This window comes from Nicotiana sylvestris, chromosome 7 (genome assembly GCF_000393655.2).
Source record: "Nicotiana sylvestris chromosome 7, ASM39365v2, whole genome shotgun sequence".
Taxonomy (NCBI): domain Eukaryota; kingdom Viridiplantae; phylum Streptophyta; class Magnoliopsida; order Solanales; family Solanaceae; genus Nicotiana; species Nicotiana sylvestris.
In genome coordinates, this window is record NC_091063.1 from 13,225,871 (window position 1) to 13,251,728 (window position 25,858).

The 25,858-nt window shown below is 37.7% G+C and overlaps 1 protein-coding gene across 1 annotated transcript; it reads left to right on the top strand.

Annotated features, from left to right (window-relative positions):
* Positions 1–18,042: 18,042 nt before the first annotated feature.
* LOC104217145 (2,3-bisphosphoglycerate-independent phosphoglycerate mutase) lies at positions 18,043–24,344 on the top strand. The gene is made up of 10 exons (XM_009767302.2): positions 18,043–18,184; positions 18,291–18,472; positions 19,121–19,248; positions 19,884–20,034; positions 20,494–20,697; positions 21,848–22,272; positions 22,530–22,722; positions 22,821–22,916; positions 23,054–23,209; positions 23,866–24,344. The coding sequence occupies exons 2-10, from the start codon at positions 18,311–18,313 to the stop codon at positions 24,028–24,030; spliced, it is 1,680 nt and encodes a 559-aa protein (XP_009765604.1). The 5' UTR covers positions 18,043–18,184; positions 18,291–18,310; the 3' UTR covers positions 24,031–24,344.
* Positions 24,345–25,858: the final 1,514 nt, after the last annotated feature.

A 25,858-nucleotide genomic window follows, 5' to 3' on the forward strand; every position in this document is an offset into this window, starting at 1 on the left:
AGAACAAGATGAGGTATTGAGGAAATTCAAAAGCCTGGAGCAGTCCTTCAGGAACCTGCATGGATTGGGCAACCAGGTCAGCGTGGCCTACAAAGATCTATGCCCTTTCCCGGATGTCCAACTCCCGGCTGGGTTCAAGATGCCTAAGTTTGATTTATATGAAGGGCACGGTGATCCCATGGCACATTTGCGGGGATTCTGTAGTAAAATGAGAGGGGCAGGCGGTAAAGATGAACTGCTGATAGCCTATTTTGGCCAAAGTCTGAGCGGATCGGCACTCGAATGGTATACCAAACAGGATTCCAGCAGATGGTACACTTGGGATGATCTGGCGCAGGCTTTTGCAGGTCATTTCCAATACAATCTCGAGATAGTCCCTGACCGTCTCACGTTGTTGAGGACCGGGAAGAAGCCCGGGGAAAGTTTTCGCGAGTTCGGGTTCCGCTGGAGAGAGCAAGCAGCCAGAGTCGATCCTCCCATGAGAGAGGGAGAGATGGTGGACTACTTCTTACAAACCTTGGAGCCAACTTACTTTGGTCATCTAGTGACGACAGTTGGTAAATCTTTCAATGAAGTAGTTAAAATGGGCGGTATGATCGAAGAGGGACTCAGGTCCAACAAAATCTTGAGCTATTCGGCAATCAAAGCAACCACTCAGGCCATCCAGAGCGGCACTGAGGGTGTACTGGGGAAGGAGAAGAAAGAAGATGTCACGACTGTTGAGTCGGGAGCATGGTTCGGATCTAGAGGCCCGTCACCCTACTATAGCCACCCACGACCCTACCACCAAAATTACCCCCGCACTCCATATAGCCCTCCACAACATTATTACCCACTGCCAGATCCCCATTTTTCTGTTCATCATGCACAAACCTATACTCACTCTCCAGCACACGCACAATGGCGTGCGCCGGCTCCCAAAAGTACATACCCACCTCCACCAAACATATATCCACTTCCGAGGGCCTATAGAAATCCTCCAGGGTCGGGTTTCCGGGGGAATCAAGCTTTTAAGAATGAGAGGAAGCAGAAATATACTCCGCTGGGAGAATCCTATACTACCGTGTTCCACAAATTGAGGCAGTTAGGCCTATTGAATCCTATTGAGCCCAAATTACCAAATCCCCTTCCTGAAAATCTTGACCCTTTAGCAAGTTGTGAATATTGTTCGGGGGCTCCCGGACATGATACCGAGAGATGTTGGAAGTTGAAGAATGCCGTGCAAGAGCTCATCAACACAAATAGGATCGAGGTTCAGGTTCCAGAGCCGCCAAACATTAATGACGATCCGTGCCAGTGAAAATAGTTCCAAAAAAAATATATATAAAAAAAAAAAAAATCAACAATTGGACGGCTACTCCTCTTCCTATCCGAAGGGAGTCTTGGTATTGGGCTCTGATTTTTCTTTCTTGTTTTGGATTATTGCAGAGTTGTAATCCAGTTTTGTTTTAGTGTGAAACTCTGTTGTCCCGTATTTTTACAAAGTGAAAGCTTCTCTTCTTATTTGTTTTGAGTCTATTTTTCTTCCTTTTCTCTTTCTAAACAATGCTCTTTATACTGATTCCAATGACATGGCATGCATAACGGATCTTCAACTTAGTCTAAAAATCAATCTGATTTCGAACTGATTATACAAAAGGTCAATCACGATGACGAATTGGGATACGATGATAATAAAGCCTTCAAAGAGACAAACAGAGAGTTTAAGCTAATTAGAAGAGAAATCCAAGCCCAACTTAAATGACGCATAAGACATCAATTTAGGATATGCAGACGATATCAGGAAATTTAAAGAGGGACAGCAAGTGTTGAAACGGATCCTCCCACATCAGGCCAAAACAAAATGGCAAATTTGTCCCGAATTGGCAGTGGCCGTCTATTGTGACCAAGATGTTATCCAGTTGCACTTCATGTCAGACAGATGTCGAGGGAAGATGCATCGACATGGCTATTAATTGTTGTTTGTTTGTTTATACTTGGCATTTATCGGAGAATGAAATGACGGAGGCAATTTTTTCTTCTATCCAAACATTTTAACCTTTGCTTCCCCTTTTGAGCCTTATTTATTCTTTCATACCCCTCTTTTGGAATCAGTAATGAAAATGAAAAAAAGAGAGAAGAAAAATATAATAAAAACAAAAAAAAAAGAAAAAAAAGGAGTTGTGAACTACGTTTGACCTGATTCCTCAAAAAAGGATACGTAGGCGCCTCACGGCTCGGTCATAGTGTAACCAAAAAAAATAAGAATCCCCAAGCAAGAAACTGGGGCAGAAGTTATGTTTGTAATGTTGGGAAGGAAGTTCGATTCCAAGAGTTGTAATGGTTTTTACCCATCAGAATTATTTTGAACCCTTTTTGATGCCCTCTTTTTCTTTTAGCCATAAACAAAAAAAAACCCATGTTGATGTCCAAAAAGACCTCCCGATCAGAATCCGAGGAAAGCCAAGTTAAGCAAATAAAAGCAGAGAAAGTCGGCAACGAATTGATAACCTAAAGAATCCCCAGCAAAGAGTCATATCGGCACCATAAGGCGACGAGAATTGAGAGAAATGAGAGAGTCTCATCAGTGAAAACCCCTCGAAGGGCACTATGAGGCGACAAGGATATAAAGGGGGCTAGCAAGATAAGATTGGCAAAAAAAAAAAAATGGGCCGCATCCGGCGAAAGTTGGACTTCTGCACATCCCCAACAAAGAGTCATGTCGGTAACACTCCAATATCCAGCTTAGAAAATAAATGAGAAGAGTCTTATCAGTGAAAACCTTCACAGGCACCATAAGGCGACGAGAATTGAGAGAAATGAGAGAGTCTCATCAGTGAAAACCCCTCGAAGGGCACTATGAGGCGACAATGATATAAAGGGGGCTAGCAAGATAAGATCCACATCCGGCGAAAGTTGGGCTTCTGCACATCCCCAGCAAAGTAAGGCCGTCAGAAAAATTGATCGATATGAATAGACTGAGTTGGTTAATCCAGAAATGCATGACATGATCATTGGGATTGATTGTACCATTCGGATAAGTTCTTTATTTTTTCTTTCTCCAACATTTGTTCAGAAAGACTTTTTCTTTCATCTTTTTAAAGTCATCACTTTTTATTTTGGGTGTATAGTGTTTTTCTCCAGTAGTTTGTTTTTTTAGCAGGATTTTGTTTTTCAGAGCTTACTACTAATTGCCAAAATGCTGCGAAGCAAAAGGCGAACAGGACATGCCAAAGATAATACAATGAAACGGAAAAGACATTTGTTGCAAGACCGAATGATGAGTTAGCCTAAATGTCAAGGGGGTATAGTGAAAAAGGGGTCGAGATGCAAGAGCATCCTTGGCCGATCATCGACCAAATTCCAAAAAAGGTCGGACAATGTGGAGCAAGGAAAGAAGAGGAAAAACCACCCCCAACGGGAATGTGTTCACCAGCAGGGACATGATCCCCAACAGTAATATCATCCCCAATAAATAGGATCATCCCCAGCAAGTTCTGATAGTGTAATGGAACGCCGAAAAAAAGAAAAGAAAAAAAAAAGGAAAAAAGAAAAAAAAAGAGAAAAAAAAGGGAAAGCAACCATGTTTTTTCTTCTTTTAAAACTAACAAAATCTTTCTTTGATTTGAAGCAGGGAAAAGAAATGTTACAGATGGCGGAAGAACATGCCATAAAGAAGATCATCAAACCGGGGCAGAAAATTTTCTCATCGCGAAAATTTTCTCAAAAAAGACAGGCGCCCACCTGAATAACGAGAGGAATACTTTTTGTCTGTGCATTTCATATTTCAGGCACCCACCTGTATAACAAGGGAATACATCTCATGTCTTTACCATCAGGCGCCCACCTGTATAACAAGGGAATACATTCCATGCTTTTACCAATAGGAGATACACTTCCTAGGTCTAGTTTTGCCAATAGGAGACGCACTTCTTAAGTTTTACCTATAGGAGACGCATTTCCTCCTAAGTTTATGTTTTAACCATAGGAGAGGTATTTCCTCCTAAGTTTAGTTTTACCCATAGAAGACGCATTTCCTCCTAAGTTTAGTTTTACCCATAGGAGAGGCATTTCCTCCTAAGTTTAGTTTTACCAGTCCTAAGTTGTTGTTGAAATCAGGAGCCCGCATGAAGAGAGGAATGGCGTTTATTTTAAAAGTTGAAGTTGGGAGCCCGCCCAGATAACAGAGGCATACATTTCAGTCTTTATTTTCTAGTATTGAAGTTGGGAGCCCGCCCATATAACAGAGGAATACATTCAGTCTTTTCATTTCAGGTGTTGAAATTGGGAGCCCGCCCATAATAACAGAGGAATACATTCCAGTCTTTATTTTCAAGTGTTGAAGTTGGGAGCCCGCCCATAATAACAGAGGCATATATTTCAGTCTTTACTTTCAAGCGTTGAAGTTGGGAGCCCGCCCAGATAACAGAGGCATACATTCAGTCTTTATTTTCAAGTGTTGAAGTTGGGAGCCCGCCCATAATAACAGAGGAATACATTCAGTCTTTACTTTCAAGTGTTGAAGTTGGGAGCCCGCCCATAATAACAGAGGAATACATTCAGTCTTTACTTTCAAGCGTTGAAGTTGGGAGCCCGCCCAGATAACAGAGGCATAAATTCAGTCTTTCATTTCAAGTGTTGAAATTGGGAGCCCGCCCATAATAACAGAGGCATACATTCAGTCTTTATATTTCCAAAGTTGAAGTTGGGAGCCCGCCCATAATAACAGAGGAATACATTTCAGTCTTTATATTTCCAGAGTTGAAGTTGGGAGCCCGCCCATAATAACAGAGGAATACATTCAGTCTTTACTTTTCAAGCGTTGAAGTTGGGAGCCCGCCCATAATAACAGAGGAATACATTCAGTCTTTATTTTCAAGAGTTGAAGTTGGGAGCCCGCCCATAATAACAGAGGAATACATTTCAGTCTTTATATTTCCAGAGTTGAAGTTGGGAGCCCGCCCAGATAACAGAGGCATACATTCAGTCTTTACATTTCAAGCGTTGAAGTTGGGAGCCCGCCCATAATAACAGAGGAATACATTCAGTCTTTATATCTCCAGAGTTGAAGTTGGGAGCCCGCCCAGATAACAGAGGCATACATTTCAGCCATTTCATTTCAAGCGTTGAAGTTGGGAGCCCGCCCAGATAATAGAGGCATACATTTTAGTCTTTATATTTCGAGCGTTGAAGTTGGGAGCCCGCCCAGATAACAGAGGAATACATTCAACATTAATTTTCAAGTATTGAAGTTGGGAGCCCGCCCATATAACAGAGGCATAGGTTTCAAGATCAAGTCAGAGGACAATAAAATAGAGGGTTACAACAGGAATCCCCAACAGGAAACAATAAAAAATCCCAGCACCGGGAAGCAAAAGGTTGCAACAAGAGGTCCCAGCACATACTCAAGAGCATGGGTCAAAAGGAAGAAAAGCATCGGAAGAAAAGCACCGGAGGAAACACAAGCCGACGAGAAAGCCAGGCAACAAGAACAAATTTCAGTCTAGCCTAGCTTCTTGTTTTTATTTTAAGTACGGTGTAATAAGGAGATCGGTAAGCAGTGATAACAACATGCAACAGCAGTAACATTGCAGTCCCACGGTAGTCCCAGCTACCAAAACTTCCCGAACTACATTAACCTGATTCCCCTTTAGCCAGGGATATGTAGGAAACCTTTGAAGCAAAGGTTCGGTTAAATCTTTTTCAAAAAAATGCTTCACACGGAGTACTCGGACGGGCAAAAATCGCTCGCTTTATCTTTGCGCGAAAACCCTTCGTGTCTTCGGGCAAAGAGGGGCAGCTGTAAGCACGTGATTTTTGCCCTACATGAGAATTACTCCCAAAAAATGCAAAATAAAATGATTTTCCTTGGTGTGCAATTTTGAGTATTTTTGTGACATTTTTGGATTATTATTTGTATTTGTTTGTGCTTGTTTATTTGCTAAATTAATAAAAAATACAAAAATATGTCGCATTTGCATGTAGGATTTAATTCTATAATTTGTTAGTAATTAAATTAGTTTTATCAAAATTAAAATTTACAAAAAATATGCATCTTTTGCATTTTTAGCATTTAATGTCCAAATAAACAATTTTATGCTTAATTATTACTTAATTGTGTGTTAATTGTTATTGGTAGTTAATTTGCGCTTTTATAACTTAATTTAGTTCTTAATAATAATTTAAGTATTCTTATAATTTAGTTTTAGAAAATAAAAGAAGAAAAGATAACAAAAATACAAATAAAAATCGGATTGGGCCGCTTCTTCAATTTTCAACCCCAGGCCCAAACAATTGTCCACGACCCAGTCCACTTCACACGGGTCTACCCGGTCCGCCCCATTAACCCATTGACCCAAGACCCACTCTTCATTTTGCCAAAACACAAAAACAAAAACACAAACAAAAAAACCCTAAAAAAAAACTAAACTAAACTCACCCGCCCCCTCCATCTTCTTCCTCTCCAAACCTTCAAACTCAAACACCCCAACATCCATGGCTGCTGCCATTCACCAGCCCCGTCAACCACCAGCTCCCCCCCTGCGTCGTCACTATCCCGTCGCCACCAGCTTCACCACCAAACAGACCCCTCCGCCTCTAGCACCACCCGTCCAGCATCGTCAAGCAGCAGCTATAGCTGCTGCATCGTCCAAAACCACCACAACCCTTCCACCTCCAGCTGCCTTCCCGCCATTGACAATGCTTCAAGCTCGAGTTTTCTGCTTGCTGCGTCGACCACCTTCTTCCTCCTCGACGAACAGCTACTACTGCCCGTCGAACCCACGCGGACACCACCCAAACCAGTCCGGCAGTCCCCCGAGCTACGCCTGTCCGCCATAGCTTTCCTCCTCGACGAGCAGCTGCTCGACGTCCAGTCGTCCCCAACTGTCGCGTCTCCGCTGTCCGTCGACCTCTCATATGGGTTTGTACTAAACCCTCGTCGTCCATGGATGCTTTGGCTGCTTCACTTCCGCCGCGCCAACTGCCGGTATAGCTTCGGCATGGATTCAGTTGTCAACTGCCGATATTGCTTCGTAGGTTCATGTTCGTCGTGTTCGTCATCGTTGGTTCGAGCTTTGGTCGAGGCTCGTCGAGTTCGTTGTTTGTTTGGTCGTTGTTCGTCGTTTCGATCCGGTTAGTTTTTTTGAGTTTTATTTTTGTCCGTATTTTGTTTTGATATTTTCGAATCTAAAATCGGCAAATGTTTGTTTTGTTTATCGTTTGAATTAATTTTTTAGTTCATGTTCATGTGTTGTTTGTTAAATTAATTTTTCAGATTTCAAATGAAAGATTAATTAACTATTTTTCATATTTATTTCATGTTTGTATTGTGGTTTAAGTGAATATTTGTTGGTTTGATGTTTGTTAGATTCAAATTGAAATTTAATTAATTATTTCTTCAATTTGTTTCATGTGTTATGTATTTTCCAGAAAATATTAATGTTGTTTGAATCGTTAGAATCCGTCATGTTTGTTGCTTAAAGATAGATTAAATTCATGTTCGTCTTGGTTTGAAGTTCATGTTTAAATCCAGTGATTTAATATGAGTTTATGTTTGTCTTTGATTTGTTAGTTTAATTTGAATCATGCATATTGTTGTTTGTATTATTGTCTCTTTGTTCATCCATTAATGGTCTAAATTAACCAGGATTGGTTCCCGATATGGTTGATTTATTTCCATTAATTTGGAGTTTGTGTTGTTCATCATGTTCATGTAAATTGTTGTTGAAGATTGTTGAGAAATTGGTCATCTTGACTATATTTTGGTTGAGTTATGATTAATTGATTGTTTAGAGCAGAAGGGTAATTTGGTAAATTGCATTGCATTCGGGGGTAGATTTGTAATTGCAACAAGGCAGGAGGGGTAGTTTGGTAATTAAACATTATTTTGATTCTTTATGTTAAGCATGGGGAACAAATATAATGGGGTGGGGTTTTTGATGTACTTGTTTAATGTAATGGGGGACAAGACAAAACATAATGGGGAGGAATCTTGTACTTTTTTAATATAGGCATGGGGGACATATGGTAATGGGTTGGGAATGTGGTATTTATTTAATGTAGGCATGGGGGACAAAGTTTAAAATAAAGAAAACATTATGTAGTGGGACAAAACATGCCATTGGGGGAATAATTTTGGGGTTGGGAATTGAAGACTTGTCTTGCTATATATAGAGGACTATTCTTGACATTAAGAAGAGGTTTTTTGAAAAGAGTAGAACTTGAACCTTGAGAGGATTTTTTTGGGAGAGAAAAAAGAAGAGAATTTTTAGAACTTGAATATTAAGAGATACTTGAGAGAGTTTGTGAGAGTAAAAGAGAAATCCAATTTGAACTTCACTCGAATAATTTCTGTTTGCTTTTCTTCGAGTGTTATTCAAAAATCCGAAGCTACTGCATCTCGTGTCTTTTCTCTCTTCTGCTTTGACTGCGATTGTACTTTTTTCACTGCTGAGTTTACAATCTATCACTGGGTTATTCTACTGGTTGTTACTGGTTTTGCGGTGTTGCGGAACCTGCTGTTGCTGCGTTATTACTGTTGCTGACTCCTACTTCTTTGTTCTTGTACTGCTGTTTCCAGGTACACATTTGTACACTCTTGGCTTGAAGCGAAAAATGAAATATTAATCAGGCTCCTGTTCCTGTTGAATTCTTTTGTTTGGATCTGTGTTTGAATATTAATTTTCCTCTCTTCGTATAAAAATGTAGTCGATTAATTAATGAGTAATGAGGTTGCATATGTATGATTTCTTCATCTAATAATGCTAGTTTAAATTATTTGAAGAATAGTTAATCGGCTTTGATATTATTGTGTATTTATCTCATGTTCTAGCAAATAATAAAATGTGGAATGAAAGCAGTTTTTCCTTATACAAACGCGATCGCAATTTTCCGTTCACATAAGCCGTAACTTAATAACTAATAAGTTGCGTTTTTCAGCATGTAAATAATTAGGAGATTTTTCTTTTATTTTAGAGACGAACTTAATAGAAAATGTAGTCGCTATAGGTTTATCCTTTTAAAATAAAAATGAGACGAGCCTCGCCAAATAAATCACAAACCGCCGGGGCCCTCAATAAAATACATAACCATTGACTAGACTTTGGATTTGGCCGTTTAATGAACCTTCACGGCCTCTTCCCAAAATAACAATACGTTAGACTCTTTAGGACGCGCCTTAATAAATTTTACCTTCTTAAACTCGGGTGCACATTTATGTGACCCAAATCCAATTCTCAACGGAGTCGAAATGTGTTTCTAATCACGGGTACATTGATTGTGACGTGGTTCGAGATGCGTGTCCATGACGTTGCAATTTCATTTAAAAAAAAAATAAGAATGAGATGAGCCTCGCCAAATAAAATACAAATTGCGGGGCCCTCAGTAAATATTTGCTTTAAAAATTGTTTAGACTTCGGGATGGACCGTTTAGTAAAATTTCACGGTCCTACCCAAAATAAATACGCTAGTCGCTTTAGGCGCGCCTTTAATAATTTAATTTCCTTAAACTCGGGTGCACATTGATGTGACCCAAATCCAAATCTCAACGGAGTCAAAGTGTGTCGACGACCACGGGTACATTGATTGTAACGCGGTTCGAGATACATTTTCACAACGTTGCAATTCTTAAAAATAACAGTAAATGATAAAAGCGGTTGAAAGATAAAATTTGCACATAAGTTCATATTGTATTTAAAATCAGATAAATAAGCCAAATATAACAGTTGAGCGACCGTGCTAGAACCACGGAACTCGGGAATGCCTAACACCTTCTCCCGGGTTAACAGAATTCCTTATCCGGATTTCTGGTACGCAGACTGTAATATGGAGTCATTCATTTCCTCGATTCGGGATTAAAATTGGTGACTTGGGACACCCTAAACCTCCCAAGTGGCGACTCTGAAATAATTAAACCAATCCCGTTTCGATTGTCCTTTAATTGGAAAAAACTCCCCTGCGCCCTCGGGCGCGAAAAAGGAGGTGTGACAGGCGCCCACCTGTATAACGAGAGGAATAATTTTCAGTCTTAGTTTAAATAGGCGCCCACCTGTATAACGAGAGGAATAATTTTCAGTCTTAGTTTAAATAGGCGCCCACCTGTATAACGAGAGGAATAATTTTCATGTCTTAGTTTAAATAGGCGCCCACCTGTATAACGAGAGGAATAATTTTCAGTCTTAGTTTAAATAGGCGCCCACCTGTATAACGAGAGGAATAATTTTCATGTCTTAGTTTAAATAGGCGCCCACCTGTATAACGAGAGGAATAATTTTCAGTCTTAGTTTAAATAGGCGCCCACCTGTATAACGAGAGGAATAATTTTCATGTCTTAGTTTAAATAGGCGCCCACCTGTATAACGAGAGGAATATTTTCATGTCTTAGTTTAAATAGGCGCCCACCTGTATAACGAGAGGAATAATTTTCATGTCTTAGTTTAAATAGGCGCCCACCTGTATAACGAGAGGAATAATTTTCATGTCTTAGTTTAAATAGGCGCCCACCTGTATAACGAGAGGAATAATTTTCATGTCTTAGTTTAAATAGGCGCCCACCTGTATAACGAGAGGAATAATTTTCATGTCTTAGTTTAAATAGGCGCCCACCTGTATAACGAGAGGAATAATTTTCAGTCTTAGTTTAAATAGGCGCCCACCTGTATAACGAGAGGAATAATTTTCATGTCTTAGTTTAAATAGGCGCCCACCTGTATAACGAGAGGAATAATTTTCAGTCTTAGTTTAAATAGGCGCCCACCTGTATAACGAGAGGAATAATTTTCATGTCTTAGTTTAAATAGGCGCCCACCTGTATAACGAGAGGAATAATTTTCAGTCTTAGTTTAAATAGGCGCCCACCTGTATAACGAGAGGAATAATTTTCATGTCTTAGTTTAAATAGGCGCCCACCTGTATAACGAGAGGAATAATTTTCAGTCTTAGTTTAAATAGGCGCCCACCTGTATAACGAGAGGAATAATTTTCATGTCTTAGTTTAAAGCCCGCTCATATGAGAAGGGAGCACACTTAGAATCAATAAAGCAGAGGAATACAACAGGAATCCCCCGCAGGAAACAATAGGAATCCCCAGCACCGGGAAGCAGAAGGCTACAGCTAAAATCATCAGCATTCAACCAAGTTATAAATAGCAGAAGCTCGCCTCAAGAAGGCGAGTCAACATGCTGAGGTAGTCAACAAAAGCTGGACACAAAAAAGGTATCAAGGTATTCTCAAGGATATGTAGGCAGAACAAATATGGTCTGCTCAAGAACTAGCACCTACAACTAGCAAGTGGCAAGGTTCAAATCCAAAGTCTGTATGAAGCATCATTCAAGACTCAAGATCAAGTTTCAGAAGACTTAAAGATAGGAATCCTTGTAACTAGTAGCTGATAGGCTTAGTTAGTCTTTTTCAGTTTTCATTTTTGTTGTAATGACAGGACCGCGGACCGGAACCTCAACGGAACGGCACCTCGATCGGCTCTTCACCTCGGTACACTCTACCATCTCTCTCTCATTTTTCGAACTACACGTGGCCTGATTCCTGTATAACCAAGGATATGTAGGCAGCTCAGATACCAGGGCTCGGTCACATTCCCTCCATTTCCTTAGTGTAGTCCGTCCAAGTAATGGTCGGGTCAAAAACATGTCTAGTCGTTCTTTGTCGGAAAACTCTTCGTGTTTCCAGTCAAAGAGGGCAGCTGTAGACACCGGATTTTTGACCCTCCCCGAGAATTTTCACATTTTTAGCATAAATATGTAATTTAGGTCTAATATAGTTATTTTAACTATTTTTACTTTATTTCGTTGCAAAAAGAAAAATTACAAAAAATATATATATAAATTTTAGTTTATGTATCTCTCATAAACTTGAAAAAATACAAAAATTGCACTTTATTTTTGTACTTTATATAGTTTCGAAAATTATAAAAAATATAGTTCTATTAATGTTTTATTGTCATTTTAACTTTGAAAAATACAAAAATATTACTTCATATTTTATCTTAATATTTTAAAAACGAAAATTACAAAAAAATAGTTTTATTAATATTTTGTAGCTATTTTAAATCTTGAAAAAATATTTAAAAAGATATAGTTTTGTTTAAATACTAGTCTTATTTTTTGGTAGTTATTTTGCTTACATAGGACTAGTTAAGCAACGTGTTCCTATTTCTCGGGTCCGGGCAAAAGAATAATATTCGGGTTCAAATCACCCGCTTTTAGGCCTAATTTTCGGACCTAGCCCATAATAATCCGAGTCCACCACACATGAGGGGACACGCGTGGGGAACACGGACGAAACACGATACACGGGGAACACCACCACGCGTGGGGGACACAAGTCTCGAACCCCACCACGCGTGGGGCTCATTTGTCTTGGCAAAAACTATACAAATGCACGGACAAACAAGCCAAGAGGGAGGGGACTTTGGAATTTTTTTGAGAAAAAAGGCTGCACTGTTCAACTTTCTTCTTCAGAAAGAAGAAGAAAACGAAAGCAAAGAAAAACCTAGCAACGAACAGCTCCCACCTCCATCGTCGTCACCACCCGCGCGACCACTCCTCCTCCTCCTAGCTCCATCCAACCAGTCCGGCGATCCTCCATTAAACCCGGCGATCATTGTTCATCTTCTTCCTCAAGAAAAGAAGAAGAACGAACGGAAACCACCCAAAACCACCCTCCACCCGACGGTCCAAACACCACCACCATCGTTCCACTTCAAAACCCTACTCCATAGTTGTTTCCTCCTCACATCCGAACGACCCCTTCCTGCTTCATCTTCCTCGTCGTAACCAACTCCACCCATCCCGTCCAGCTTCTCCGTCATTACTGTCCCCGACCCACTGTCCAAACGCCATAACCATCGACAAAACCACCTCCATCACAAACTAGACGCACCCCCGTCGCAACGAGCTCCCTCCGTCGACCAGTAGCCTCACCATCTTCACCAAACGACCCCTCATTTCAGGTCAAGCAGCAGTAACTGCCGCTGCGTTATCCAGCCACCCTCTCACGTCCAAACTCCAACCATCGCCACCACCTCACGTCCAAACACCACGTCCAAGCACCACCACCGGCAGTCCACCAACTGTTGCTTCACGTTCTTCTCCATCAGCAACCCACCAACCTCACGTCCAAGCACCATCACTGAACTCCGACGTTGCAAAATGACCCCCAGTCCAGCGACGCCTCCCGCCATGAACCACTGCCCAAACGACCCCTCGCAAGCTTGCAACCAGTAGCCGCGTCGACCACAGCCCCAAACGACCCTCTATAGCTGTTTCCTCCTCATATCCAGACAATCCTTGGTTGTTGACAGTTGTGGGTCCGAGCTTTCTATTTCCATCGAGGTCGTCTTTAGTTCATCGAGGTCCGGTACGTCGAGGCGTTTGTCCGAGGTTCCGTCGTTGTTCAGTGAGATCCGGCTTGAGTTCCGTCGGGGGCGCTATTTGTCGTTCTAGGTTTGTCGAGGTTCGAAGGTTAGTGTTCTTCGTCCTTTGTTTCATTTCGTTCGATTCGCATATTATGGTTTAAGATGAATGTCAACAATGCAATTTTTGTCGTTTTTGTTAAAAATGTTCATCTTATGATTAGTTACTGCATATGCTTAAAGTAAATGTGAGAACATATTGTGAACTTAAGTTTTTGTACGAGAATGTCTACTTCTATGCATATATTTGTGTTTATTAAGGGAACAATTTGACATCCAGTGATTTGTTGCGAACATATGTGCTCGCATATATTATGTACTCTCGTTGTAATAGGTATGTGAACGTCTGAATGAAAAATCATGACTACTAGCGTTTAAACCTTATTTCTCATTTGTTAGTAATAGAAGTTGGGTTTAATAACAATAACAATACGTTAGCAAAGTTAGGAATAATAGGAACCCTATTAAAATTCTTAGAATTCGGGACAGGCCGCTTAGCGAATTTCACGGCCTTTCCCAAAATAACAATACGCTAGTTGCTTTAAGCGCGTATTTAATAATGTTACCTTCTTAGCTCGGGTGCACATTTATGTGACCCAAATCCAAGTCTCAACGGAGTCGAAATGTGTTTCTAATCACGGGTACATTGATTGTGACGTGATCTGAGATGCATTTCCATGACGTTGCAAATTCTTTTAAAAAAATAATAATAATAAGATGAGGCGAGCCTCGCCATATAAAAGGGACAAATTGCGGGGCCCTCACAAAATATATGTATTAAATACTTAGATTCCGGGATGGGCCGTTTAGCAAATTTCACGGCCCTACCCCAAAATAATAATGCGCTAGTTGCTTTAGGCGCGACTTTAATAATGATATCTCCCTAAATTCGGGTGCACATTTATGTGACCCAAATCCAAATCTCAACCGAGTCGAGATATGTCAATAACCACGGGTGCATTGATGTAACGTGGTTCGAGATATGTTTTCACGACGTTGCAAGTCCTATAAAAATAACAGTGAATGATAAAAGCGGTTAAAAGATAAAATTGGCACATAAGTTCACATTTGTATAAAATCAGATAATCAAGCCGAATATAACAGTTGAGCGACCGTGCTAGAACCACGGAACTCGGGAATGCCTAACACCTTCTCCCGGGTTAACAGAATTCCTTATCTAGATTTCTGGTACGCAGACTGTAATATGGAGTCATTCTTTTCCTCGATTCGGGATTAAAATTGGTGACTTGGGACACCCTAAAATCTCCCAAGTGGCGACTCTGAAATAAATAAACCAATCCCGTTTCGATTGTCCTTTAATTGGAAAAAACTCCCTTGCACCCTAGCGGGTGCGGAAAAAGGAGGTGTGACAAACGTCTACGTTGAAAATTTAGACATAAGTGCTATAAGATCTCATGCATTCGAATCCATAGTTATAGGTCCAAATTCATTAATTTTTCAAGTAAGAACTTAATATATGAAAGATTGAACTGAAATTGGTAAGAAAGTAAATTGGGTAAAAAAGTTTTTGGCCAATTAATTTTTTCTTTTCAAATTCTTGGATTGAGAAACTTTTTGAAGTTAGTGTTCGTTTGATAGTTTTTGCGGAACTTGGAAGACATCAATTAGGAGTTTTTCTAAGTTTTCCAAAAATGTTAAAAAAATTCAAAGTTTTGAAGAAAAAATATTAACTTTTCTTGCAAAAATTATCATAAACACACTTTTGATTAAAATCTTTTTCACACACTTTTCCAGCCAAAAGGTAAAGTAACAAAAATTAGTTTGTAAAAATTGCACTAGACACTCTATTTGGTCGCTCCCATTTAACTTATACCTACTTTTTTAAAAAAATTTAATCTGTACCCACTGTTTAAACAATTTAAGGCATCTTTCTCCTCCTCCTTCTCCTCCTTCGTTTTCTAAATGTTGAAGCCCAATGATTCATATATATCTGCTTGTCCCATTATGTTCAGTTTGATCTTATTCACAATAATTTAACCTATTAGATATTTTAGCTTTACAAGCACATTGATTTTTGGTTCTAATTTATTTGTAGTAACTTGTTTTCATGTCGAAAATATTTTTTATCTTTAATCTTTGAAATGAACAGCATCAATCGCTGCTAATCATGATTTATTAAATTCATTATTGTTTAGAACTTCAACTTTAAGAATGCTGAAGTTCAGCAAATACAAAACGAACTTCAGCCCTAGAATGCTGGAATTCATCACAAACAGAACAAAACTTCAGCTAAAACATGTTGAAGTTTAGCAAATACAGAATAAAGCTTCAACTGCTAGAATGTTGAAGTTTAACAATTACAAACAAAAATTTCAGCCAAAACATGCTGTAGTTTTATTGAACTGAAGTTTGCTATTTGCACTATGAACTGAAGTTTGCGTGATTGCCTTTGCAAGTCAGGCCAAATTTCATGCAAAAATATTTGAAGTTTTGCTTCACTTCAAGCAAAACATTCTGAAGTTCAAACTTCAGACATAAATTTTTGCTACTTCAGGGCCGTATGTCTGAAGTTACGCGAAAAATGGGTATATTTATAAATTTTTTTGTAAAGCGGGTATAAGTTAAAATGTGACCCAAAAAACAAGTATAGATACAAACACCCCAACTAGTTTCGAGAAAATAGGTATCCGACCCAATGGAAGGCCCAAAGAAGCTAATTGGACCATTCCCAAGGCCCGACGGCGAGCCGCCTCCGAAAACATCACTTTCTTGATGGTCAAGCATAACTACTTTGGCACATTAGCATATACCCTCCTTTTCTTTATTTAAAAAGAAAAAAGAAAAACGTAATAAACATATTTTTTGTATAATAATTTTCTAAAATAACATCGTAATTCATCACCATTCACGCTTAACTCTTTCTTTTTAGCCTTTGACTTAAAACAATTATTCCTTTTTTATTATTTGTTTTCTCGAAAACAACATGAACCATAACTATTCATCCCTACCTTTTTCTTTTATTCCTTTTTTTATTTTCTTTTTCCTTCTTCATCCAAAATATTTTTTTTGTTCCCTTTTTACTTGTTTTTGTACTATTGGTGCACAAGTCATGCGTCTTTAGATCTTTCTCCTTAATTATTATTACAAAAACTAAAAGACTTAGAATTCATTTACATCAAATTATTTAAGAGAAAGTTACAAGTAATCATTCATAAAAAGTACACTTATAATTAGAGGAACCTACACGAGGAGTCACTTGTACTTGAAAACTTCGACAGAAACTCTATATATACTTGCAATTTTTTTTTAAAAAAATAGTCAGATATTAACATAGGCCCCTGTACTAATCTACATGCGCAGTAATAAATTTATATTGAATACTATAGTGCCACGCGACCACCCAGAGGCAGACCTACATTGCATGTAGAGGGGTCACGGGACCCCGTTAGTCTCGGCAAAAACCTTGTATACAGAGGCAGATCCAAGATTTAAATCATTTGAGTTCAATTTTAATGTTTTTAACATTGAACCCATTATATTTTTAAAGTTATGGGTTCATATCTATCATTTTTGCAATTTTAGTGAATTTTTACATACAAATTTTAACTCCGCGTCTAAAGTTATGGGTTCAGTTGAACCCGTAAGTTATACACTATATCCGCCTCTGCTTGTATATATATGTTATATATATAGGACCCCTTAAATATTTTAGTTGTGTCCCTTGAAACAAAAAGGCGAACAGAAGAATTGGTTTTGCTGGGCGGCTTAAAGTCTCTTGTTTGCTGAATGATCCGGGTTCGAGTCCCTCCTTCAACGTTTTTAGCTCATTGAATGAATACAATGTAGCTTTATGTACTTAATAACAAATTGTTTTAGTTTATTCTTTTTTCGTTTGAATTCACTTATAGTTTAGTTCTAACTTCTAATACATAATAGTTAATTATTATTTTTTTCAAATTTATGCCTTAAAATTAAAAGCTTCAAATTGAAACTTATCACTCCACAAATAGAAAAATACAAATCCTTATGCCACAAATTTCTTCATCAATCACTTTGACTCCGACTTAGCAATGGAAACTACGAGTTTAAGACTCTTCTTTAGTTTAATTTACTATTAACAGACCCTTAATCTTGATTTCTTTAAAGTTTGAATGCCTTTTGATCATGACTCCTTTTTTATTAAAAATAAACTAGAAATTTTAAAGTGCCAAACATGCTTAATCAAACATATTTTCTTTCCATAACACCCACTTTGCGAAGATCTCTCTTTGTTTGGTGCTTTCTTTCTTTAGAACTTTTTGTTTATACTTGGATGATAAGTCATTATAATCATTAAGTTTTCAAAGAGTTGCACACCGAATTTTATTGCTAGTGATTAGCATATAGTGGTGCCCCGCCGTGCTCAAATCCTGGGTCCGCCTCTGACCACCGAATCCTAGGTCCACCTCTGCTTATGATACAAACAATAAGACAAATTATTACCTCTGTAATAACATGTAATAACATTTTAATAATGTAATTTTTTTTACATTACTCGTGGATATTAGCTAATCTCAAATAAAAATAAAAAAATATTTTCTTTCAAGATTCTCACGTGGAAAACCTAACTAATCTCACTTTTCTCGAGTTTTCCTTTTCTTTTTCTTGTGAAAATTTCTACAATATTCTTTTTTATTATTTGTTCAACAAGTGTGGCTTCCGATTTTTCAGCTCAGCAATCCAATAAAAACCCCCTATCACTCGTTCATTAGTTTCTCCACTACAACGCTTTTTGCTCTCTCTTCTCCTCTACTATATCGCCTCACCTGTATTAAGGTAGTTCCTCTTTTACATAAATCTATGTTTATATCTTTTATGTTCTTAGATTTGACCCTACAGATCTGATTGATGTTCTAATTTTCTTGTTTTTTTTTGGGTGAAGAAAATTTTAAGATCTGAGATATGGGAAGTTCAGGAGATGCATGGAAATTGAAAGACCACCCTAAACTTCCAAAGGGAAAGACAGTAGCTGTGATTGTTTTGGATGGTTGGGGTGAGGCTAAACCTAATGAGTTTAATGCTATCCATGTTGCTGAAACTCCTGTTATGGACTCCCTCAAAAATGTAAGATTTTTTTTGGGATCTTTACACAAATAGCCAGCCATATTCAGTGTTTGCTTTTTTTTAGCCGTATACATAGATTATACATTAATGATACACAATTATACATATATAATACATAAATTATGCATATATTATACTTTCACCGGCTATTTTTAGTTTAAGCTGTTGGGTGTGCGGCTATTTGGATCAATTTTTTTTAATAACTTCTTTGGTTAAAGATTGTAACTTTATGGATTTATGATTTGTTTTTCTTATCTGGGTCTTTGCTAAAAATCTTTTATAGGGTGCTGCTGGAAAAGCTCATGTAAATGCTTTTTTTAGTTTCTTTGGTTAAAGATTGTTGCTTTATGGATTTATGATTTTTTTCTTTATCTGGGTTTTTTGCTAAAAAAATATTTTATAGGGGCTCCTGAATAATGGAGATTGAATGAGGCCCATGCAACTGCTTTTTTATTTTTTTGGTTAAAGATTGTTGCTTTATGGATTCATGATTTGTTTTATTCATCTGGGTGTTTGCTAAATTTTGTTTCATACATTCTCTGAAAAATGGAGACTGATTAAGTATCCTGGAACTGTTTTTTTCTTTGTTGTTTTATGAATTTATGATTTGTTTTATTTATCTGGGTGTTTGATAAAATCTTTTTATAGGGTGCTCCTGAAAAATGGAGATTGATTAAGGCACATGGTAATGCTGTAGGACTGCCTACAGAGGATGATATGGGCAACAGTGAGGTTGGTCACAATGCTCTTGGTGCTGGAAGGATCTTTGCTCAAGGGTGAGCTCTTTGCTTCTCTTTTTAACCCATATACATATGAAAGACAATTCCTTTACATGTTATTCTTTTGTTGTCTTTTGAAAACATGTTTTTGCTGGATTATTCAGACTTCTTGTGTTATACTTTTTGTTTTTTGTTGGGGATTCTTATCTGTTAAATTCAGTTTGAGATTGGTTGTTTGTAGTTAATGTTATATGATTCATGCAACAAAGTTGTGATGTCCTTACTTTCAACCAATATGTTAGGGAAAAAAAAATCGTTACTTTAGAACTGAGTGGAGTTTAGTCCCAAACACTCAGTCTTAACTAATCAAACAAAAGAGAAAGAAAATAAACAGAAATGGGAAGCAAAGAAAGAGCTTTCGCCAATCTGTGGATTAATTGTTTTCTCTCCTTTATTGGCTTCGCCGTTGCTGTACCTCCGTACACGGCTCCACATTGCAGTACAAGCAGTTTTGTTTTTGAGCCTATTTCTAGCACCATTCGTGATTAAGGACTTGGTCATACTTGCCAGAGCCAGATTCCATATGATTTTATGCAATCACTGGGTTAGGGTAGCTATTCTTACGTTGGTATTTTTTCTTTTAAAAAATTTAGGTAGTTGCTTATTATTGTCTCTGATGTATTTCTTTGTAGTGCAAAGCTTGTTGATCTGGCCCTTGCCTCTGGTAAAATATATGAGGGAGAAGGTTTCAAGTACGTTAAAGAATGTTTTGAAAAAGGAACTTTGCACCTCATTGGACTCTTGAGTGATGGAGGTGTTCACTCCAGGCTTGATCAAGTGCAGGTAGGCCTATTAGTTTTTTAAACAATACAGTGATGATTGATTTACGCTTTCCAGATACCTATTGGTTTCCACTCACTTCAAAGTCAGTATCAAGTACTCCCTCCATTCCACTCTATGTGAACCTTTTCGGAGTACGAGGGTCAAACAGACTAAATTTTGGTGTGAATTCGAGCATAGAATTCTCAATTTTTTTGAAATAATATGTTACCTTCTCAATTTTTTTTAAATAATATGTATAGAAACTATACAAAAAGTACTATATCACAATAATTCATAATTAAATATTTAAAAGTATTTTCAAATGACGTGGTCAAACAAAATGTTGTTTGACTCCCCAAATAGCAATAGTGTCACATAAAGTGGAATAAAGGGAGTACTATTTTTCCTAAAGTCGGTATATTGATTGAATTTTCTAGTGCCAAAAGAGGTTGCTACATGTAATCTTGATTTTGGTTGCAGTTGTTGCTGAAAGGTGCTGCTAAGCATGGTGCCAAAAGAATTCGTGTCCATGCCCTCACTGATGGGCGTGATGTTCTAGATGGTTCTAGTGTGGGTTTCATGGAGACTCTTGAGAATTCTCTTGCACAATTACGTGAAAAAGGTATTGATGCCCAGGTTGCATCAGGCGGAGGTCGTATGTATGTTACCATGGATCGATATGAGGTAAATTTTTGGCTTTTAATATTGGTCGAAGCTTCTGATGTCCTGCGTAAAGCTAGAAGCACCCTTCATTTCAATAATCTGTTAAAGAGACTTTTAGTTAACATTGGCTTGATAGAATTTCATTTAATTTTATTACTTCAGCTTGTCTAGGTATATGATTGATGTTGAATAATATAATCAGATAAAATTTATTGTTGTTGCTCAGTGCTACTGCTTCCTTAACTGTCTTCTGTCTTAATTTGTTTGTTCAAGAAGCAAATCCGTTTCATTGCTCTCCAGTCTTAGTTTTAACTGTATATTGTTGTACCAATTCTTTTTGACATCAACATTTAATGTCTGTAGCTGTCTCATAAATAGAATGGGATGGGACCTAACTCAACTCCAAAAGCTAGTTCACGAGGTGAAGACTTTGTTCAAGACCATATAAAGAAACTAGAACCCATTCCTTCAACTAATGTGAGATATTCAAACACCTGTACGCCCAGAACTAAACAACTACAGCATGGCTAACATAACATAGAGGCTCAACATTGGATAACCAAACAATAGGGATATATCTGGCTATACCATGTAATGAATGAAGAGATGAAGAGATTTTGATAATTCTGAGCTTGAATATTCCCTCGAGCTATAGGGCTCAAAAAGTGTAGAGGAATGTGCTAAGCTAGGATAGAATCAGAATTTGCATCATAGAATCCTCTAGTATACTAACAATCTCACTCCCTAATTGGTCCTAACTGATATATACAATATTCTCCTCAATTACAGTTTATTTACCTTATAGTATTCCTAACAGACACCAATAACACATCACTGCTTATCAAAAAAGGGAAAAAAAACAGAGTTTGAAAATACAATACTTTTCGGGTACTACCATACTACCTTGACATTGACGTGTTCTGTTGTTTGTGATATAAACAGTTCTTCTGAACCTTCAAGATTACTTTTTCCTTCGGTTGCTTTTTTCTGCTGTTCTGAGCAGGCTGATTTGATCAAGTTGACCTGATGATTCAGGCTTGTAATGTCTTCTATTATCTTTCCTTCACAACTGTCATTAGTTGTCATACCAATTTCTATGCTTTAAACAAACTTTCTGGGATTTCATTCTTCGTGTCCTATTGTTACTTATCATTTATTCGTTTAATGCCAGAATGACTGGGATGTCGTTAAAAGAGGTTGGGATGCTCAAGTTCTTGGTGAGGCTCCACACAAGTTCAAGGATCCCGTTGAAGCAGTTAAAAAGTTGAGGCAGGAACCCAACGCCAATGACCAGTACTTAGCCCCTTTTGTTATTGTTGACGATAATGGAAAGCCCGTTGGGCCTATTTTAGACGGTGATGCTGTTGTGACTTTCAACTTCAGAGCAGATCGTATGGTCATGCTTGCAAAGGCCCTTGAATACGAGAACTTTGATAAATTTGATCGTGTACGAGTCCCTAAAATCCGTTATGCTGGTATGCTCCAATATGATGGTGAGTTGCAGCTTCCAAGCCACTACCTCGTTTCTCCTCCAGAAATTGACAGGACATCTGGGGAGTATCTAGTGCGCAATGGTGTTCGGACTTTTGCTTGCAGGTAAGTTGATGTGATATCTATTATTTGTTCAAAATGTCTGATTTTCGTGTAGGCTGCTGCTATTTTTATTAACATAAACCTGGAAGTAAAACAACCTTTATTGTTCGAAAAAAGGAATTAGAGATACAATTAAGAGTTTATTCGATAGATTGATATGCCATTTACATAATAAAATATTCCACATGAAGAAACATCTATACAAGAGTTTATAATTATTTTTGAGCTAGTATTAACAACTCTTACTCTTGTTTAAACAGTGAGACTGTTAAATTTGGTCATGTCACCTTCTTTTGGAATGGAAACCGCTCCGGGTATTTTAACGAGAAATTGGAAGAGTACGTGGAAATTCCAAGTGACAGTGGAATTACATTTAACGTTAAGCCAAAAATGAAGGCGCTGGAGATTGCTGAAAGGACTAGAGATGCCATCCTTAGCGGGAAATTTGACCAGGTAATATATGGAGTTGCTTTGTCAGTGTTTATGTTTTCAAAGAAGACTTTCCTTTTTTAAAATAGCAAGCTTACCGTGGTTTCCAAATTATTTATTAGGTACGTGTGAACCTACCTAACGGTGATATGGTTGGACATACTGGTGATATAAAAGCAACTATTGAAGCTTGCAAGTCTGCTGATGAGGCTGTCAAGGTAATGATGCTTCTTTGGATTCAATTGTTCCGAGTGTCATAAGATTTTTTTCTCACCTTTTTTGTGATATCTTTAATGTTTTGCGATGATAGCTGTCATTGTGCATCACTCATGGTTGTGACTTATCTTTCTTGCAGATGATCCTTGAAGCTATTGAACAAGTTGGTGGAATATATCTAGTTACTGCCGACCATGGAAATGCTGAAGATATGGTTAAGAGAAATAAGAAGGGGGAGCCAGCTCTTGACAAGAATGGGAATATTCAGATACTCACTTCTCACACTTGCGAACCTGTAAGTAATTCATTTATTTTTATTTATTTTGCAATGAAAACCTAACTTTTGTATCTGTTGTTTCTTTTTTCGCGTGGCGATCTGAGATATAGAAAACTGGAACAGCATGCATTATTCTAATACTTCCAGCAGTTCCTTACCCTAACATCAGATCCAGCTGTTTTAGAAGAATATTATTACGGAAAAAGGAGACATTTTAGTACAGAGAGGCAGAGACGGAGCCAGAATTTCAACTTTATGAGTTCTGGAATTTAGAACGATGACCTCGAGTGCTAATAACTGGGTTCTGAATTTAATATTTCTACATATTTAATGAATATTTTGACTCAAATGTATTGTTTGAGCAAAATCTACTTGGTTTGGCTGAACTCGTTGCCGGGCTTCTAGCTCTGCCCCAGTAGGGAGGAGGGTAAGGGGGACCTCCTGATTAGTAAATCTCAGGATTGTGTTCATTTATGAGGACAACGTCAAATACTAATCTTTGTCATCTTTCCAGAGATTTTGTAATATGAAAATCTATTGAAGCATATACTAAGAGTTATTGAAAACACTGGTTAGAAATTCGAAAGAAAGGTTTAACTTACCAATTGCATGTGTGCTCTCCTATTGTTGGTTTGGTTCGTGGAATCGATAATTCTTTTTTTCCTCCCTTATAGGTTCCTATTGCAATTGGTGGTCCTGGACTGGCACCCGGTGTGAGATTCCGCCAAGATCTCCCTACCGGTGGGCTTGCTAACGTCGCTGCAACCTTTATGAATCTGCATGGCTACGAGGCACCAAGCGATTACGAGCCAAGCTTGATTGAGGTTGTTGACAACTAGATATCTCAGAGAATTTAGGAGGGTTGAAATTTTGGCGCAAGTTGGAAAGTGATAATGACTACATTCTATACTCTTTCCAGTTTATTTGAATAAGACATTTTTTTGAGCTTATATTAACAGAAGTTGACATTCTACCACATGGCCTTTGTTAAGCTATGATGGAAGAATGCAGTATACTGTTCATGTTAAACCCTGTAATCTTTCAAGGCATCTCAAAGTGTCATATCATGAGATTAAGTTTTCGTTTGGTGGCTAAAAATTCTTAATCCTTTACTATATGTAGCAAGAAATGCATAATCTGTTTCTTCTTTTTACCCTGTATTTTTCCGTATGTTGATATAAATTCGATAAATTTCTGTATCTTGGTCCTGTAACAATTAAGTCCAGTTCCTCTGGTAATATTCCTTATATTCTCAACAAGTTTATCCTTTAGAATTAGTCAACGAAAATATTTAGGGATAGAACTTAATTTTCACAAACTACTCACTTTTATTAAAAACAACAACAATTTGCAAGTGAGGTATGTGGATGGTAGTGTATATGCATACCTTATTCCTACCTTGAGAAGGTAGATAGACTGTTTTGGGTAGACTCTCGACTCAAAGGAAAAATAGAAAAAGAAATTGTAGCAACAAACAATAATATTAACACTCCAATAAGAAAACTGAAACAAAAGAAAAATAAAAAGTAGTAGAAAACCACTTTCTATAAAAATACAACACTAACACTAATACTACTGTCCTTAGACCCGTCAACGCCAACCTCTCGTACCTCATTATTGGAGCATTGCTGCCTCTCCTCTTTGTAAAAATAGCACGGGCTAGCCAGTTTACGGACTGGTCATTAAAAAATAGCTAGCGTTTGTAAAATCATTAAAAATAGCCACTAGTTTGCTACAATACGGAAAGTTCCATCATAATATACTGGAGATTGATGCACCTGTGTATGAACTTTCAGCATATTATGCTGGAACTCCAACACACGGAAAGTTCCAGCATAATATACTGGAGACTGGAGTACCTATGTATGAGCTTCCAGAATATTATACTGGAACTCCAGTGTATTATACTAGAACTCCAATACATTATGCTGGAATATTTTTCGGATTTTGAATAGTGTTTTCGTTCAGATTTATTTTTACATGAAAAGTGGCTAAATTTCGAATACTTTTGAAACTATGACTATTTTTCAATTACCACTTGTAAATATAACTTTTTGAATTTCACTCCTCATCTTTACATGCCCAAACCATCTAAGCCCGCTTCTTGCATCTTATCCTTTACAGAAGCCGCACTCACATTGTCCCGAATTCCTAATCTTATATATTCTGATATGCCTGTAAAATTTAATTTCCTTCTTTCTATTTACAGGTAGGTTGTTGTTGTTGTACTCGAAAACGTTAATGAAAAAAGAAGGTAACGTATCAAACTTTGTAATGATTTGTGTGGTATCTTCCTGAAAGTACGATAACTCTATTTGTATTTGTGTTATTCCCAGTGTGGGTACTTTTGATTGTGATTCTAATGATTTGACATCATATATTTAATACTTATAATCTTCACAATCTCGTTTTTTTTTTATTATATTAATTTAATTTCTTCTGTGCGACACTTCACTAAAGAGAGTAGTAGATGTTGATAACGCCAGTAAGATGTTATTTTATCATGTTTATCCCTAACCGTAATTCTATGTTCAAGTAAATGTATTCTTCGTGTTAAAAGTTCTTAGGAAATATCAAAGCACTTTAGCATAAAATCACACATTTCAGCACCCAAATTTGGACAAAAAAGCCTAAAATATGATTATTTTTTTAGGTAGGACTGCTAGC